A 17,011-nucleotide genomic window follows, 5' to 3' on the forward strand; every position below is an offset into this window, starting at 1 on the left:
GGACCCGGCCCTGCCCTGGCCCCAGCCTGCCCCTCCCAACAGCCCCAAATGAACCCCAACACAGTTGTAAGAATCTTTTTATTCAACCACTGTAAAAACCTCTTTAAATACAAATGACCCTCCCCTCCAGAAACGGGGTAATGCTGGGATCAGGGTGGTGGCCCCTGGCCTGGCGGGGAAGGGAAGGGAAGGGGCTGCATCCCTTTCTGCAGCCCTTCATGCACAAGCCAGAAGGGGCAGAGCCAGTCTATAGGCATGGGGCAAGCAGCCCCTCTTCTTCTCAGGGTGCCAAAAGGGGTTCACTGGTACTGCCTATAGCCTGGGTAGCCAGCTGAGTTGGGACCATCCTTGGGGGACAGTTGGTTTGGGTCCTCTGCAAAGGGATTGGCTGAGGAAAAAGGATATGGAATTTAGGTGGTCCATTCCAGCAGTGCTCCCCATTCCAATCCACAGACCTCCTATTGATGCACTTCACTCCCAATCTGTAGGCCCCCAGTCACCCAGAACTTCCCCTAACTCTCGACCTGCAGGCCCCGCCCCGTGTCCCCCTTACTCCTAACTCACAGCCTCCTCATCTTAGTAATGCACCTCACGCTGAACATGCAGGCCCCATCACCCTAACCCTAACCCTCCTCAACTCCTTACGGTTCTGGAACTGCTGGGCCGTGTAGCGTGTGAGCAGGATGCCGAAGCCCTCAATGAGGGCCAGGAGAATGCCGCCCATCATGGCTGAGCCCATCATGGCCAGAGGGCCACCTGCAGGAGGAGGGAGAGAACCATGAACTGGAGAACAAATGGGGCTACCAGTCAGGAATAAGGGGCACTTTAAGCAGCTGCCTTTTCCCCAGAAATGTCTTCATTTCTCCTCAGGGAAAAGGGCGGGGCCATGAGGTAGGGTTGAGTCCATCACTCACTGCGGGATGCAAGGACAGCGCCTGTGAGGGCCCCACTGGTGATGGAGTTCCAGGGATCCTCTTTGCCCCGCACCCGCACCAGTCCACAGTCGATGGTAGAGAACAGGCCACCCCACACTGCAAAGCTGCCTGGGTTTGGGAGAGGGGGCTGAGCAGACCATGCCCCAACCGACAAGACTCACCTCTAATTGCCCCCAGCTCCCCCTCTCCCCTTGGCCATGTCCTTAAGCCCCATTCCGACTACTAGGCCCCACCTGTAATGACCCCCCAGGCCCACCTGTACCACCAGACTCTGTTATCATTTCCTCAGCCCTGCCTCCCACCACTAGGCCCTGCCCCAATGTCCCCCAGCCCAGCCTACCCATCCCAAGGCCACATCCCTGAATTTTTCTGCCCCTCAGGCCCTGTCCCCCAGCCCCAACCCATACCACCAGACCCCACCTTCCTATGCTCAGGCCCTGCCCTCAAATTTACCTGGCCCCACCTGCTACCCCCAGGGCCTCTCCCTCAGCCCCAACCCCCTCTGTCAAGCCCTGCCCTAAAAGTTTCCCAGGCCTGTTCCCACTACTAGACCCTGCCCCAATGTCCTTCAGTCCCACTCCTAATTGGCAGGCCTGCAGCCCCTGAAATTCCCTGGCCCCACAACTAGGCCCCGCCTCCTCACCACCAGGCTCTCTCTCAATTGCCCTACCCTCACCACCACAGCAAGGCCCTACTCTCCTGTGCCCCTCAAATCCCTCAACTCACCTCCAATCTGGGGGGCTCGGACCCGTACAGCATTGACACTGCCCCGAAGCCGGTGCTGAACACCCTGCATTGGAATGGGGGGGCGTGGAGGAGAAAAGGGGGTTGTGGAGTGCACAGGACACGTTTGGGTCAGCTGTGATTCCTGCCTTCCCCTCTGCCCCCACCCCCCAGAACACTGTCCCCCACCTCTCTGAATCTGTGTGAAGGTGGGGCAAAAATAGAGAGGAGCTTTCAAGGGTAAAAGGGGCAGAGCAGGACCATGCAGTGGGCAGGGCTTGAGGGGATAAAAGGAGGGTAGGTGAGGCCAGGCCACTCACCATGGGGGCGTTGCGGAAGCCCTTGATGGCCTGGAAGACACCACCACCAAGGATACCCATGGTGAAGGCACCGCCGCAGTCATCCACAATGCGCCAGGGGCTGCAGGACAAGGTGGGGTGGTGTGGGGGTTGGGAGTGAATTGGGAATAGCCCCCCTCCCCACCGACTTGGCCCGCAGTGGAATAACTCACCCATAGAACCCAATAGGGTGGGCGGTACCAAGTGGCCATTAATGTGAGTGACCATGTATGGGGTTAGCTGTCAAAAACTAGTCCTGCCTTAGACCCCAATGGCCTCACCTGCCCCACGGGATGAGAGATACTAAGTGGCTAGGATTATGGGTGTGTCAGGAGTGAAGAGCCATCACCCCCACCTCCACACAAAATGTACTGGTCCACCCATAGACAACCCCACCCCAGGGGAGGGAGATACCAAGTGCCTGGGAATGGGAACGTGCGAGTTCCGGGAGCAGACAAAGAACCCCCCCCCAGCCCCAGCCACAATGGCCTCTCCCACCCATGGAACGTGGGGTGAGAGGTACTAAGTACCGAAGAATGGGGTAGGTACCTGCAGGGAGTCAGATGTAAGGAACAGCCACTCCCCTGCAACACTCGCCCTCCCACTACACAATACCTCTAGCCCTGTTAACGGACCGGGAATGGAAAAGGAAGTAATTTCAAAGGAAGGGGCGCAATCAGCTATCAAAAGCCACCCCCAGCACCTCGCAATAGACTAGCCTAATCATAGAACCTAGAGGGGCAGAAAGTACCAAGTGGCCAGGAGGGGGGGGGAAGAGGAGAAGTGAACTTATTGCTTAATATTACATGACGAAGCCAGATATCTCCGACCCGGCCCCGTTACCAAACATGGAATAGCGCAAACTGACCCGGGTCGGCGGGCGGAACTAGAAAACGATAGTTCCCCTCCACCCCACAATTGCGAATGGATTCGTCCGTTCCCTCCCACCCCCCAAACGGCGAAATGGACTCGGCCACCCCAAGAAGAAGCCTAGGGCAGATCCACTGACCCGTTCCTGGAAGCTGTCCCCCTCCCTCTATGCCGCTGTTACCAGGGATCCCGGCCGTATTCTTCCATCGCGCCCCGCAGCGGCCTCACGGGTCATGTGACAAAGGAGAGGTAAGACTACCCTTTCTCCCAAGTCCGATCTTAATCACGTGGAGGCGGGGCGCTACGGGTCCCTATTGATCACGTGGAAAAGGCAGGTGGATGAAAGAAACAACGGCTCTGATTGCTCAGGAGCGGCACCAGCTTCGTCACGTGACAACGGGAGTTTTGGAGTTTTTGGGGGTGTTTTTTGTTTTTTCGTAGACCACTTGTGACTGGCTGGCTGCTGTCACATGAAAGCGAGGCGTTCCTCTCTAAACGGCGTCACGTGACAAGGGAACGCTCGTTTCGCCGTTCTGATTGGTCATCTGCTGTCACGTGATACCGGTTCTCTAGTCTGTTTTCTGGCTCTGGCACCGCCTGTATGAGACAACCGCAGCACTGGAATTGGCTGGCGCGTGTCACGTGTTGCAGGTAAGGGCGGGCCTTGAAGCCACAGAGGCGGCTGATTCGTCTGCGCTGACTCGGGAGCGTAGCTGGAAGTTGCAGGTGGGGAATGGTGGGGTCCCAGGGCCCCACGTGCGAGGAACTTACTATGGGAATAGAGGGGCTTCAGGGGAAGGATGTGAGGGCGGGGCTAGCATAAGGGGCGTGGCGGTGTGGAGCTCAGCTCCACCCCTAGGAACCCCCTCGCTGACCCTGCTCCCCATCTTACTGTTACAGATGCCGCTACCTGTCGCTCTCCAGTCCCGCCTAGCCAAGAGGGGCTTGCTCAAGCACGTGGAGCCTGGTGAGCCCCCCCCCCCATGCCCACAAAGCCATTGCAGATGCTTCACGTTGGGAGTGGGGGGCACCAGGATGGAGGGAGGGCTGCAGGTTGGGTTAGGGCACCCAAATTGGGGGACTTCGGGTCAGGAGTGAGGGACTCTGTGGGGAGCGGGGGTTGTGGGTTGGGAGTGAGGGATGACCCTCCCTGCTCTTCCTTTGCCAGAGTCCCAAGGAACCCAGGCATCTGGGCTCCCAGCACCCCCCTCCACTTTAACTGTCCCCACTTCTTTCCCCCCAGAGCCAGAGGAGGAGATCATTGCAGAGGACTATGATGATGACCATGTGGACTACGAGGCCACACGGCTCGAGAACCTGCCCCCCAACTGGTACAAGGTCTTTGACCCTATCTGGTGAGGGCCTGTTCCACTCAGCTGGTCCCCAGGGGCTCCCCCTAGAGTTTGGTGCATCTCAGCCCTAGTTGTATGGTGTTATCCTTGGCTATCTTGATTGCCCCACCCTAGAGCTGGCTGCATTTTGACCTCTTCTAGGCAATGTTGTACTCTGCTATTCCTTGCCTGCTCAGCCCCAGAGTTGGGTGCTTCTTAGCCCTCTTTGTGCCATGTTATACTCAGCTGTCTTTGCCTGTAATAGACCAAAATGCAGGTGGAGCTCAGGTGGGTTACCAGTGTTATACTCGGCTGTTCTCCATCTCCACCCTAGAGCTGGGTCCATCTTGGCTTTCTTTGAATGCTGGTATACTTGTAGCCAGTTCTGAGATGGGGCATCATTCCAACTTATTCCAGTTAGTATTATACTTCGCTATTCCCTTCCTGTTCCACCCCAGAGCTGGCTGCATCCTAGCACTCGCCATGGGAAGTTAAATTTGGTTATTATAGCCACCTACTCCACCTCAGAGCTGGGTACTTCTGGGCTGTATTTACATGGCATTATATGGGGCTGTTCCCAGCTCTCCTCCTGTTCCAGAGTTAGCAACATCTCAACCGACTTGGTGTTGCTATACCCAATCATTCCTGACCTACTGCACCCCAGAGCTGGCTGCATAGCTGCCCTGTATATGCCCTATTATGCTTGGCTGTTCCCTGCCTTCTCCACCCTAGAGTAGGCTGCACTTTTCCCCCCCACACACTTATTACTACCCCTTTGCCTCCACCAGTGGTCTACCCTATTACTGGAATGTGGATAATGACCTGGTGTCCTGGCTGTCCCCTAATGATCCCAACTCTGTCATCACCAAGGCCAGCAAGAAGCTAAAGAACAACCTAGGTAAAGAGTGGGGTGGGGCACGCCCTCAGACAACTGGGTTGCCAACTTAAAGGAAGTGGGAGCTGGGGGGCCTAGACACCTGAGTTCCCGCCCCAGAGTGGGTGGGATCTGGGAACCTGGACACCTGGGTTCTTTTCTCCCTTTTCTGATGCCTGGGTTCCCTCTCTGGAGTGGGTAGGGGCTGGGGGACTTGGATACCTAGATTATCTACCCTCCCATCCCCCTCTCCCCACTCGACAGAGGCAGAAGAGAAGCCTGAGCGCCTGTATGAGGAGGCTAAGGAACGGCGGTTCCATCGCCGGGAGGAAATTTCCCCCTACAGCAAGAGCAAAAAAGGTGGGCAAGGCCTGGGGGAGGGTCATGGGCTGGTGGGATGTGTTGGGGGGGACATGGGACTGTTGGGGTGGGGGGACATGGGACTGTTGGGGTGGGGCTAAAAGTAGAGGGGCTGGAGCTGGAGGCAATTGGGGTGGAGTCAAGGAGGCACTAAGCAGGGCCCAGATCCAGCCTGGGCAGATCTACATCAGGCTCCCACCCACTCTCAGGGAGCCGGAAGGATGAAGAGCTTGACCCCATGGATCCCAGTGCCTACTCGGATGCCCCCCGGTGAGTGCTGGGGCAGTTAGAGGAGGGGCTTCTGAGCCCAAGGGGTGGAGCCTAACAGGTGGGCAGAGCCTAGCTGTACTGAGACCTAAGGGGGTTATCAGCTGCAGGCTCCACTGCTGGGGATGGTGGGGCCTTATGGCTGGGGGCAGGGCCAGTTCTTAGGGGGCTGGGGCCCAGGTCTTTAAAATCAAGCTAGTGGGGGCAGAGCCCTATGGGGGTGTGGCCATCTTTTTAGGGGCGGTATTAAGGGTGGGCAGAGCCACATGGGGGTGGGACTAACTCCCTGGGGTTGGAACGAAGGGTGGGTAAAGCCACATGCTGAGGCTAGTGCCCTGGTGGTGGCCAGGGCGGGGCGGGGGGGGCTAAAGGTGGGGCATGGCCCACTCCCTGGGGGTAGGGCTAAGGGTAGGCAGAACCACATGGGGGCAAGGCTAGCTCCTCTGGGAGGGAGGAGAGATTCCCAGGGCCTGTGGCTACTAGGGGCTTAGGGCCAGCCCCCCAGGGGGCATGGCCAGCCCCTTGACCTTGCCCCGTTCCCTGGGCAGGGGTACGTGGTCGACGGGGCTGCCCAAGCGCAACGAGGCGAAGACTGGGGCTGACACAACGGCTGCAGGGCCCCTGTTCCAGCAGCGACCCTACCCCAGCCCTGGCGCTGTGCTGCGTGCCAATGCCGAGGCCTCACGTGCCAAGCAGCAAGACTGACTGGGCCTGGATGACCCTGGGAACTCTGAGCCTCCCCACAGGGACTCCAGGACCCCCCTCCCCCCCAAACCTCCCAGGCCCTCTCTGGGACTGCTTAGGACCCCCAGACCCCCTTGGGATCTTCTATAGAGTCCCCCCATGGGGAACCCAGGATCCCTCCAGTCCCCTTGAAACCCCTGGGATTCCCCTAAAGCCCAACAACAGGGAACCCAGGACTCCTCCAGACCCCCCCCCCCCCTCCCCCCACAGGGAGCTAAGGACCTCCCAATACCCCCTGTCCCCAGTCCCCCTCCATGGGAACCTGCTGTCACCTACTGGCAGTGAGGACCCCCAGAGCCCCCTTTTTGGTGTCCCAGCACCCGTACAGAGATCTCCCTCTTTGGGGCCCTTAAACCCTGCCCCGGGAATCCCTCAGACCTCTTTTCCAGTGCCTTCCCTGCTCAGAAGCCCATATGGGGACCCCCCAGACCCCACCCAAAATTCCCTGTTTTGATATAATAAAGCTAGTGCGGTGGAGCCAGACTGAGGCCAGTACAGGTCACGGGGTGGGGCTCTGGGGGTAACAGAAGGGGTTACCTGCCCCAGTATCTGCCAAGATCATGGGGTGGGGGGAAGGTTACAGTCACTTGCTGTCAGACAGAAGGGGTAGAAGACCAGCCGTAACCCACCCTAGCCCCTGAAGAGAACCCAAGTGTCTGGTTCCCAGCCCCCACCACTGTCCCAGAGAACCCAGGCATCTGGTCTCCCAGACCCTTACAGATGACGCTGATTCAGTTCTTAGTTTAGGAAAGCAGCATTAGCACCACAATAAAGTCAAAACTCCAGTAAAAAAAAAAAAAAAGTAGGTGCAGGCAGAACCCCCACCCCCTAGCCCCAGCACCAATCTGATGTATAGAAACAGACAGGGAGAGCAGGCAGAGACCCCTGGTGTCCAGGGTTCTGGCTCTAACACTACCCCAACAGGTTCCCTTCCCCTCCCCTCCCTTGCTAGAGAACCCAAGCATCTGGGTTTTAAGCCCCTGGTCTCACCAGGAAACCCAGAAGTCCAGGCCCCCTGACCTCCCCACAGCTGGGGATGGAACATAAGGACCTGGACTCCCAGCCCTCCCAGCTCCAATGCATACACCCCCTCCCAGGGAACCCAGGCATCCAGCCTCCCTCCCCCTACAGTCTAAATCTCCAGCCCCCAGAGAACCCAGGCGTCTGAATTCCCAGTCTGCCTGCTCTAACCCCAGAGCCCCTATTCCCTCCCCAAGCACCCCAGATATGGTGGTGGGGGGGGGGGGGGATAAGTTGAAACCTTCCTGCCCCACTCCTTGCAACCAGAGCTGGGGGCGGTTAGCTCCAAGGCGAGGAGAGCTTGCCTGGCACCAGGATGTGGTCAGCTCTAGGGTGGAGCTGCTGGGGAACAGCTGAGTAGAACAGGCCTGGATGTGCCCAGCTCTGAGGTGCGACAACTCGGAAAAGGCTGAGCAGAACAGGCCAGGATACAGCCAGTTCTGGAGTGCAACAGCTGGAGATGGGCTAAGTATATCACTTCCTGGAGAGGCCCGAGCTGCGTCCAGCTCTGGGGTGGATCCATGTAGCTGAGGGCTGCAGTCAGGAGCCCTTCTCTTTTTCTGGTGCCCTGGAGGGGGAAGAAGAGAACAGAGGCAACTTCAGGTAGGGAAGGTGTCTGGAGTGGGCAATGGCAGAGTATGGCAGCCAGTTCTGGGTTGAAATGGCTTAACAGGGCAGTGAGAGCCCAGATGCAGCCAGCTCTTTGGAAGGGGAACGGCTGATTATAATGCCCCTAAAGGAGGGCTGAGATGTAGCCAGATACGGCAGAACACCAGGAGGGCCAAGATGCACCTATCACAAACTATAACAGGCCAAGATGCAGCTAGCTCTGGCATGAGGAACAGCTTAGTATGAGGCCAGAATACAACCAGCTCTGGGGTGCAACTGCTGGGGTGTAACAGGGCAGTGAGAAAACCCAGATGCAGCTAGCTCTGGAGACAAGAAATAGCTGAGTGTAACAGCAGAGGCATCCAACTCAGATGGATCAGCCAAATATAACTGGCCAAGATCCAGCCAGGTCTGGGCTGAAGAACAGCTGAATATCACAGGCAACAATGCAGTCAGCTCAGGTGGAGCTGCTGAGGGCAAGCAGGGAGAGCCATGAGGCACCTAGCTCTAGAGTGCACGGCCAACTACAACAGGCCAAGAAGCATTCAGCTCTGGGGTGTAGCAGCCAGGAGACAGCCAGGTATAACAAGGCACTGAGGGGTGGCTAGGTCTCATATGGATTGGCCAAGAGTAACAGGCTGAGATTTAGCCAGCTGTGGGGTGTGGCCGTTGGGAAGCAGCTGAGAGAACAGGCCAAGATGCAGCCAGCTCGGGAGCAGCACTCCTCCCTCCCTTACTAAGGTTGAGATCCCGGATGCCTGGGTTCCCTCTTGCTCTGCACCCCTACTATAAGCCAGTTCACACCTCCCCCAGTGGGGACTCTTGGGTTCTTATCTCCATGCCTCAGTGTCCCCCAAGGCTTGGGACACAAGGGCGGGGCTTGTGGAGGCCCACACTCTTTTCTTTTGAGGCAGCCAGCTCTTAAAGGGCTCTGCCCCTCCCCCCCCTTAATGGTGTTAGAGTGCATGTAGGCCCCACCCCCTCCAGACACGGAAAAACCCAGGATAAATAAATAAGGCTCTTTATTGGACAGCAGCTTTCATGATGCATGGGCCCCGCCCCTCCCCTACAAAAGACCCCACCCCTCCTTTAAAAAAACCCAGTGTACAGTGGTGCTGACCTCCCCTGCCTAGAGCCAGCATTGCCACCCTTTTCCCCCCCACCCCCTCCCCCAGCCTGGTGAAATGGAGTTAGTTACCAAGGGTGGGGAGAAAGAACCCGGGGGCAGGGGGGGCGGTAGGTCTCTGATGGGGAGGGAACCCAGGCATCCGGGCTGTGAGTGGTAAATAAACTGGGGTGGAGGGTACAGAGGAACCCAGGCAGCTGGGTAGGGGGTTAGTGTTGCTTTAAAAAGAAACTGAGCCACAGACCTGGAGAGAGAACCCAGCTGTGTATGCTCCCACTCCTGTCCCAGTGTGGAGAAAGAACTCAGGCCTGGGCAAGGAAGGGAGGCAGTGCCAGATTCCTAGATTCCCCCCACCCATAACACTAGGAAGCAAATCACACAACAATAATCACCTCTGACATGTAGATGTGCTGGCCCTTTAAGAACAGGTTTCTTCTCCCCACCCCCTCCATGAGATTGCTGTCCTTTAAGACTGGTCACACCAGCAGCAGCCCTGCCCTTGAGGCCACGTGACCAACTCTTGCTCTGCCCTCGGTCACAGGGCTTTTAAGAGGCAGGACCAGCCTAAAAGGGCTAGTATGCTCTTGGACTCTGCCCCTCTCTGACATTCCCACCCCCCTCCCCAGAAGCCCAGGCATCTGGGGTCACTAACTTGGCAGTAGCAGGAGAAAACTGTTGACCCCCCCCCCCACTCTATACTGGGAAGTTACTGGAAATACTGGGGAGGGGGCTCAGGTGGAGAGTGGAGCACTGGGCAGCAATGGGATAGACTGGGAGCGAGGAAGATTAGGTCTGTGGAAGGTTACTCAGGAAGAATGGCAGGGGGACGGGACAGGATGGGACTGGAAAGTGGGGTACTGGGCCATATTAGGCTAACTGGGATCACTCTGTTCTCCCAGCCAGCCAGCCATACTGGGACACCACCTGGTCATAATGGGCTAGCTGAGGACATCATATTCCTCCAGACAGCTGTACTGGAACCTCAATTTGCCATACTGGGCTAACAGATTCCCCATCACTTTCCCAACCTAGCCATACTGGGAAACCTGGAAGGCCCCCAGGTGGCCATACTGGGAACCCCTCATCATCATTCTCCCCCTCCCCCCAAACCCATCATCACTTCCCCAGCACTGACTTGCCCACTCCTGTCTCCGGCCCAGGGGGCTGAGGTCCCAGTGGGGCCTGCGGCCCAGGCGCCTTGTCCCCTTGGCCTGGCCCGCTGCGGGGCAGGCTATAGAGGTAGACAGCAGCCAGCACGAGGCTAGCGCCGAGCAGGAAGGGTGGGTCTGGACGGAAGCCGAAGAGCCCCACTGAGGCAGCTGTGGAGGCCACGATGGAGAGCGATGTGGCAAAGCCCTTGAGGATGTTGTCGGCATATTTCACCACCACGGCCACCAGCAGCCCCCCCAGTGCCTGGTTCAGCACCACAGCCCACACCAGCGGTGTGTAGGCATAGAAGAAGCCCCGGTGGGCAACAGCTGGCCCATCCGTCAGCCACATGCCCAGCAGCCCCAAGGCTGTGCCAAAGAGGCCCAGCTGCAGGTTGCGGAGCCACACTGAGGCTGCGCCACCCTTCAGCAGTCGCTCGAAGTAGACGCCAGCGAAGCCTGAGGACAGGCAGGAAGCTGCCACCGCTGCCAGGCCAGCTGCATAGCTCTGGGATGGCTGGGAGGCATCTCCAGCTGTGGCTCCCCCCACCTCGGCACCCCCAGCCTGGCCAGCTTGAACGGAGGCCACACCGAGGAATAGAAGGACCAGCGAAAACCACTGGAGACGCGAGAGGCTTTTGCCCAGGAGGAGAACGGAGAAGAGAGCAGTTGTGAGGATCTTCAGCTGGTAGGTGACCTGCGGAGGGGGATGGAAAGGAGGGGTGAGAGATGGCTGGTGCTGGGATGGAACATCTGGGCAACAGGCTGAATGTAACAGGCTAAGATGCAGCCAGCTCTGGAGTGAAACTGCTGGGGAACAGCTGAGCGTGTAACAGGCTGGAATGTGCCCAGCTCTAGAGCAGGGCAGCTGGGAATGGCTCAGTATAACTGAGTGGGAAGTGACCAGCTCTGGGGTGGAACAGCTGGGGAATGGTTCAGTGTAACAGGCCAGAATGCATCCAGCTTGTGGTGGGGGGGGGGGAGGGGGGACACAACAGCTGGGGAATGGTCGAATATAACAAACTCGGAGGCAGCCAGCTCTGGGAGGGAACAGCTGAGAAATGGCTGAGCATAATCTTTTAAAATGCCCCCAGCTTTAGAGCAGGGCAGATGGGAATGGCTGAGCATAGAAGGCCTGGATTCAGCTAACTCTGGGGAGGGGTGGCTGGGTATAAAAGGCCAAGATACAGTCAGCTCTGGGATGGAACAGCTGAATTTAATACACTGGGATGTGTCCAGCTCTGGGGAGCAACAGCTGGGTAAAACAAGCCAGGATGCAGCCAGCTCTAGGAGGGGATAGCCGGGGACTAGCTGAGGATAACAGTGGGATGCAGCCAGCTCTGGGGTGGAACTGCTGGGGAACACCTACGTGTGTAACAAATCAGAATGTGGCCAGCCCTGGGGGTGGTATTCAAGTATAACAGGCTGAGATGCACCCAGCTCTGGGGAGGAATGACAGAGTATAACAAACTTGAATGTGACCAGCTCTGAGGTGAGGAATGGCTGGGAACTGGCTGAGTCTAACACCCCATGTAGAGGATCAAGATGCACCCAGCTCTGGGGTGGACTGGCTAAGTATAACAGGCTGGGATGTGTCCAGATCTGGGGAGGAACAGCTAGGGAATATCTAAGTTCAGCAGGCTGGGATGCACCCAGCTCTGGGGGGGAACAGCTGGGGACTGACCGAGTCTAACACCCCATGGAGAGGGCCAAGATGCAGCCAGTTCTGGGGAGGAATGGTTGAGTATAATGGGCCAGAATGCGCCCAGTTCTGGGGGGGAGTGGACAACCATGACACATAGATGGTTATTACCAGCTAGGATGTGTCCAGCTCTGAGAGGGAATAGCTAGGGACTGGCCAAATCTAACATCTCACGGAGAGGGTAAAGATGCTGTCAATTCTAGGGGGAAGCAGCTGAGTGTAATGTGCCAGGATGCACCCAACTCTTGGTGAATGGGTAGAATAGGCTGGGATGTGCCCAGCTTGGGGTGGGGGGAACCACTGGGGATTGGCCTAGTCTAACAAGCCATGTAGAGGGCCAAGATGCAGCCAGTTCTGGGGAGGAACAGCTGAGTACAACAAGCCAGGATGCGCGCGGGGGGGGGGAATCCCTTGCTGACCTGGAAGGTGGCGGCTGGCAGGTTGGAGATGGCCACATACTGCAGGTTGTTCTGCAGGGTATAGATGAGCGCTGGCACAGCCAGGCGCAGGGTGTCGCCTCGCTGCACCACCAGTGCCTCGTGCAGCGCCAGCCCCAGCGCTTTCATGCTGCCTGCCGGGTGGGGGGGGGGGGGAGGGGGAAGGGTTTCAGTTGGGGATGGAACCATGGCTGACCCCGTCCCCTTCTGGGTCAAGCCACCTCCCCCCACTGGTGCCAGGCCCTGCCCCCTCAGTACCTCCTAGGCCGCTTGTAAAAAGGAGGCCACTGGGTAGGGTTACCATATGTCTGAGTTTTCCCTGAACACATCCTCTTTTTGGGTCCTCCCATTTCCATCCTAGCAGGTTTTTAAAATATCAACAAATGTCTGGAATTTTTGTTCTGCCTCTGCTTTCCTGGTACTTCCTGGATTGCCCCAGCAAGGAGTTGCTTGGGGCTCGGGGAAGGGGGCACAGGATGATTGGAGGCAGGGGCATCACATGCTCTGCATGCAACCCCAGCAACTGCAGGCAGGTAAGTCTGTGTGTGTATGCATGTGCGCACACGTGTGCCCCTGCTGTTGCTGTGGCTGCAGCAGGGCGGGGAAGGGGGTGGGACGTTCTTCAGGGACAGCAAGGCACTGCATGGGCAACAGGGCTGAGGCAGGGCAGGGGACTGCAGGTTGGGAGTGCGGGACATCAGTATGGTCTGGGGGGCAGTGAACTATGGGTCAGGAGTGAGAGGCAGCAGTAGGGCTAGGGAGGCTGTGACTTGGGAGTGAGGGACAGGGGTAGGGCACAGCTATATCACAGCCCCCCCATCATACACCCCCCCTGCTCCCCACATAGGTGTCCTTTTTGAAACCGGAAATATGGTAACCCTACCACTGCTCCTGTCTGAACCCTATCCACCTGGCCCAGCTAAGCCACTCTTCCCCCTGGAACAAGGCCCAGCCCTCCCACCCTCCTTCTTTCCCCAAGCCTGACCAGAAGACCAGGCCCTGCCCCTCCCTCCCCAAGCCCCACCCCAGGCCCTGTCTTCTCCCCTCAAACCCCTTGCCCAGGCTGGGCCCTGCCCTTCTAGCCCAAAGCCCACCCCCTCCCTTTCCTGAGTCCCACCTCCCAGGCCAGGCCCCACACCCTCCAACCCATAGCTCTGCCCCCCCAGCTAAGCCCCATTCCCCACAGGAATCTCACCACGGTGCTGCAGTAATAGCAGTAGGAGGCAGGTGCCACCCTTGAGCAGCTCGGCTAGGACTACAGCGGTGGTGGGCAGGAAGCGTGGCCCTGGCTGTGTCCGTGCATAACGGATGCTCAGGATCAGCGATGCATTCTGGAGAACCAGCACAGCCAGGCTGGCCTGACGCACTCGCCGCCGGCCTGGGAGGGAAGACGGGGATGGGAGGGTGGGGTTAGAGCAGGATCGGGACCCCCAGCTGACTTAACATATCTGCTGCTGGCCTGGTGGGAGAGATAGGAGGCACTCTAGCAGGATCTGAACCCCACAGAGCCCCCCAGTATGACCAGATTAGCCTGATGCACCTGCTGGTACTCTGTGGGGAGAGATACAGGGGGGTTAGAACAGGATTGGGACCCTCACAGAGCACCACCCCCATGGACTACCCCCACCATAGCCAGGCTGGCTTGAGACCAGAGATGGGGGATTAGAGTAGGATTGGGACCTCCATGGAGCCCCCCAGCACCAAGCCAGCCTAATGCTGCCTCCACCTTGAGAAAGGGGATGAGGTAGGGGGTAAGAGTATGACAAGGACCCCCCAGCTCTGAGTTGAGCAGCTGAGTATAACATGGCCTGGCTAAGATAGCATGCAGCTGGGATGGGGTGCCTGGGGATCAGCTACATATAACACTATCTGGAGAGGTCTGAGATGTGCCCAGCTCTGAGGCACAGCAGCCGAGGAAGGGTCAGTAAAAAGGACACAGATGCACCTAGCTCTAGAGTTGGAGAGCTGGGGAATGGCTACGCCAAGCCCTAAGGTGGGATGGCCAGGAAACAGACAAATATATATAACACTCCATAGGGGAAGGTTGAAATATGCGCAGCTCCAGGGTAGGACAGCTGGCGAACGGGCAAATATAATAGTACCCAGGGAGGGCCAAGATGCACCCAGCTCTAAGCACCTAAGGAAGAGCTGAGTATAAGGGGCCCAGATGCAGCCAGCTCTGGGGTGGGGTGGCTGGGGAACAGCTGAGTATAACAGCGCCTGGTGAGGGCCCAGATGCAGTCAGCTCTGGCTGCAGCCACCAGTAGGATATGCCCCTGCTGGATGCACAAATGCTCCAGCTCCAGCGCTGCCCAGCTGAGCAAACATCCTGCTCCCGCCCCTCCAGGCTGGGGGCTGCCAATGGTGGTGTGGTTGGACCAATGAACCACATTCCACCTCTGGGATCAGGCCCAGTTGCACCTGCTGGGGGAGGGGACAGAAGAAGTGTGGATATGGGCAAGATGTGCCCAGCTCTGTGGTGGAATGGCTAAGTGCAACAAGACAGGGAGAGGGCTGGGATGCGGCCAGCTCGGAGTGAGGGTGAAGGGACAGATAAGCAGAACAGTATGCGGCGGATTTTGGGACGGGACAAGGGTTAAACTGCAGGCCTGAGATGCAGCCAGTTCTGAGGAAGGCAGCCGAGTAGGACCCGCATGCCTAAAACAAAATGCAGCCAACTCTGGGGTGCGGCAGGGGAGAGCAGCAGAGCACGATGCCACTCGGAGAGGCCCGAGATGCGCCCAGGTCTGGGGCAGAGGCGCTGGGGAAACAGACGAGTATAACGAGGCAGGGAGCGGACCGAGATGCGGGGGCAAGGCACCCCCAAACGTTACACTCGGCCGCTCCCCCTCCAAACTAGCAATTCTCGACCCTTCCCCCCGGGGCGTCAAACTCGCCCAGAGCGAGCGGGTGCATTTCGGCCCCGCCGCCGGGCCTGCCACGCCCCCGCCCTTCGGTTCCCTCGGCTCACCCCCCGCGGCCGCCGGGTCCCTTCCAGTTTCCGCGACAGCCGCAGCTCCAGCCCCCGCCGCGGTCGCCGCTGCCATGGTGGCACTTGCCCGGGCCCCAAGCGCCAGCGTTGCCACCACTTCCGCATCCTGCGCTTCCGCTTCCTGCGGGAAACAGGCGACAAGCGAGAAGGAGCAGCGACCCCGGCTAGAGAGGAGGCATAGTTTCGGGCGGAGGGCTAGAGCGGAGTCTGGTGTGGAGGACTGGGGCTCTCACCCTAGAGTCTGGAACAGGAGTAGAGTGGGGCCTCACAGCTGTGACCAGAAAATTGGGGGGTCTAGAGCGCAGCCTGGTGTGGATGACTGGCGCTCACACTAGAGTGGAAGAGAGTAGAATGGAGCCTCGCGGGGGAACGGGTCGAGTGGAACCTGACTTGGAGGACCGTGGCTATGATCATAGAGTTGGGGCGGCGACTGAAACAGGGTCTGGCGTGGGGGACCGCGGCTGTGACCATATCGTGTACGTGTGGGCAGGCGGGTTGGTAGGGGTGTGACTGAGGTAGAGCAGCGCCTGTGAGCATGGGGAACAGTAGAGTGGAGCCCCGCAGCTGTGACCATAGGGTGAGAGTCATGCTGCTTGGAGAACCGCAACTGTGACCATAAAGTTGGGGCTGGCTAGAACAGAACCTGGCATGGAGGATCATAGTTTTCACCGTAGAGGGCAGGGCTGAGTACAGTCCTGCTTGTAGGACCTTGGCTGTGACCATAGAGCAGAGAACAGGCTGGGCAAAGGGGAGTAGGCACAGAACTGTGCCTCTCACCGTAGGGTGGATGGATTATAGGGATTCCTGGGAGACCACATCCATTATCATGAATAGCAGCAAGGCCTGGGTTAGAGGACCACCCCCACCCTGTCACCTGAGAGGAGTGAACTAGGGGGCATCTTGCTGGGAGGACTGAAGGTGTGACCATAGAGTTGAAAACTGATAATTTGAAGTCCTCTTGTGACCTGCCACCACAGAGTAGGACATCTCAGCTCAAGTGGCCCACCCTTGGAACGTAAGTGAATAGGAGCTGCCTAGAGAGGAGCCCTCCTGGAGAATTGTGACTACCACCAGATAGATGATTCAGCTACAGTAGTACAGTGGAACCAGAGTATGTGGGTGGGCTGGCTAGAGGAGCCCTGCTGGAGGACTGTGACTGTCACCAGCATTGGGGAGCAGGAGGTAGTACCTGGAAAAATACATAGCAGCACTGGGGGCCTAGACACCTAGGTTCTCTAAGGAGTAGGGGTCAGGGTGGAGCTTAGAGTAGGGAGAGGGCTCTGAGCCCAGATAGTTGTGGTGGGAGGAAGGCTGAACCGGACACCTAGGTTCTCCAGGTAGACTGGGGGCTGAGGCAGGGGCAGAGCAGGTGAGGCTGGAAGCCAAAACACCTGGGTCCCTCTGCACCAATAGACGGAAATGCCACCCCCCTTGTGACTAGTCATGGGGGAATCCCTCTCAGCACCCACAGGATTAACAGGGTCCCCAGGCCACAGCCCTTATAAAGCCTTGTGAGGCAGCTCCCACATGGAACT

At 58.2% G+C, this 17,011-nt stretch overlaps 3 protein-coding genes across 7 annotated transcripts; 1 reads left to right on the forward strand and 2 right to left on the reverse strand.

The window, feature by feature from the left end:
• Positions 1-64: 64 nt before the first annotated feature.
• TIMM17B (translocase of inner mitochondrial membrane 17B) lies at positions 65-3,138 on the reverse strand. Of its 3 annotated transcripts, none has more exons than XM_006269011.4 (6): positions 3,048-3,138; positions 1,979-2,078; positions 1,662-1,725; positions 915-1,043; positions 646-756; positions 65-388 (listed from the first exon to the last, which is right to left on the reverse strand). In XM_006269011.4, the coding sequence occupies exons 1-6, from the start codon at positions 3,071-3,073 to the stop codon at positions 300-302; spliced, it is 519 nt and encodes a 172-aa protein (XP_006269073.1). In that variant the 5' UTR covers positions 3,074-3,138; the 3' UTR covers positions 65-299. The 3 variants fall into 3 exon arrangements, with proteins under 3 accessions (XP_006269073.1, XP_014462550.1, XP_014462551.1); XM_014607064.3 differs by having other exon boundaries at positions 3,006-3,097; XM_014607065.3 differs by lacking the exon at positions 3,048-3,138 and adding an exon at positions 2,546-2,642.
• Positions 3,025-6,919, forward strand: PQBP1 (polyglutamine binding protein 1). 3 transcript variants are annotated; one of them, XM_019478682.2, is made up of 8 exons: positions 3,025-3,115; positions 3,308-3,517; positions 3,767-3,833; positions 4,110-4,221; positions 4,986-5,095; positions 5,336-5,431; positions 5,641-5,701; positions 6,247-6,919. In XM_019478682.2, the coding sequence occupies exons 3-8, from the start codon at positions 3,767-3,769 to the stop codon at positions 6,401-6,403; spliced, it is 603 nt and encodes a 200-aa protein (XP_019334227.1). In that variant the 5' UTR covers positions 3,025-3,115; positions 3,308-3,517; the 3' UTR covers positions 6,404-6,919. The 3 variants fall into 3 exon arrangements, with proteins under 3 accessions (XP_019334227.1, XP_059588576.1, XP_019334226.1); XM_059732593.1 differs by having other exon boundaries at positions 4,110-4,197; XM_019478681.2 differs by lacking the exon at positions 3,025-3,115 and having other exon boundaries at positions 3,493-3,592.
• A 993-nt stretch (positions 6,920-7,912) lies between these two features.
• SLC35A2 (solute carrier family 35 member A2) lies at positions 7,913-15,800 on the reverse strand. The gene is made up of 6 exons (XM_059732590.1): positions 15,710-15,800; positions 15,456-15,597; positions 13,680-13,862; positions 12,467-12,618; positions 10,333-11,042; positions 7,913-8,030 (listed from the first exon to the last, which is right to left on the reverse strand). Exons 2-6 carry the CDS (start codon positions 15,529-15,531, stop codon positions 8,003-8,005), a joined length of 1,149 nt encoding a protein of 382 aa, XP_059588573.1. The 5' UTR covers positions 15,532-15,597; positions 15,710-15,800; the 3' UTR covers positions 7,913-8,002.
• Positions 15,801-17,011: the final 1,211 nt, after the last annotated feature.

This window comes from Alligator mississippiensis, chromosome 8, assembly GCF_030867095.1.
Source record: "Alligator mississippiensis isolate rAllMis1 chromosome 8, rAllMis1, whole genome shotgun sequence".
Classification (NCBI taxonomy): Eukaryota; Metazoa; Chordata; order Crocodylia; family Alligatoridae; genus Alligator; species Alligator mississippiensis.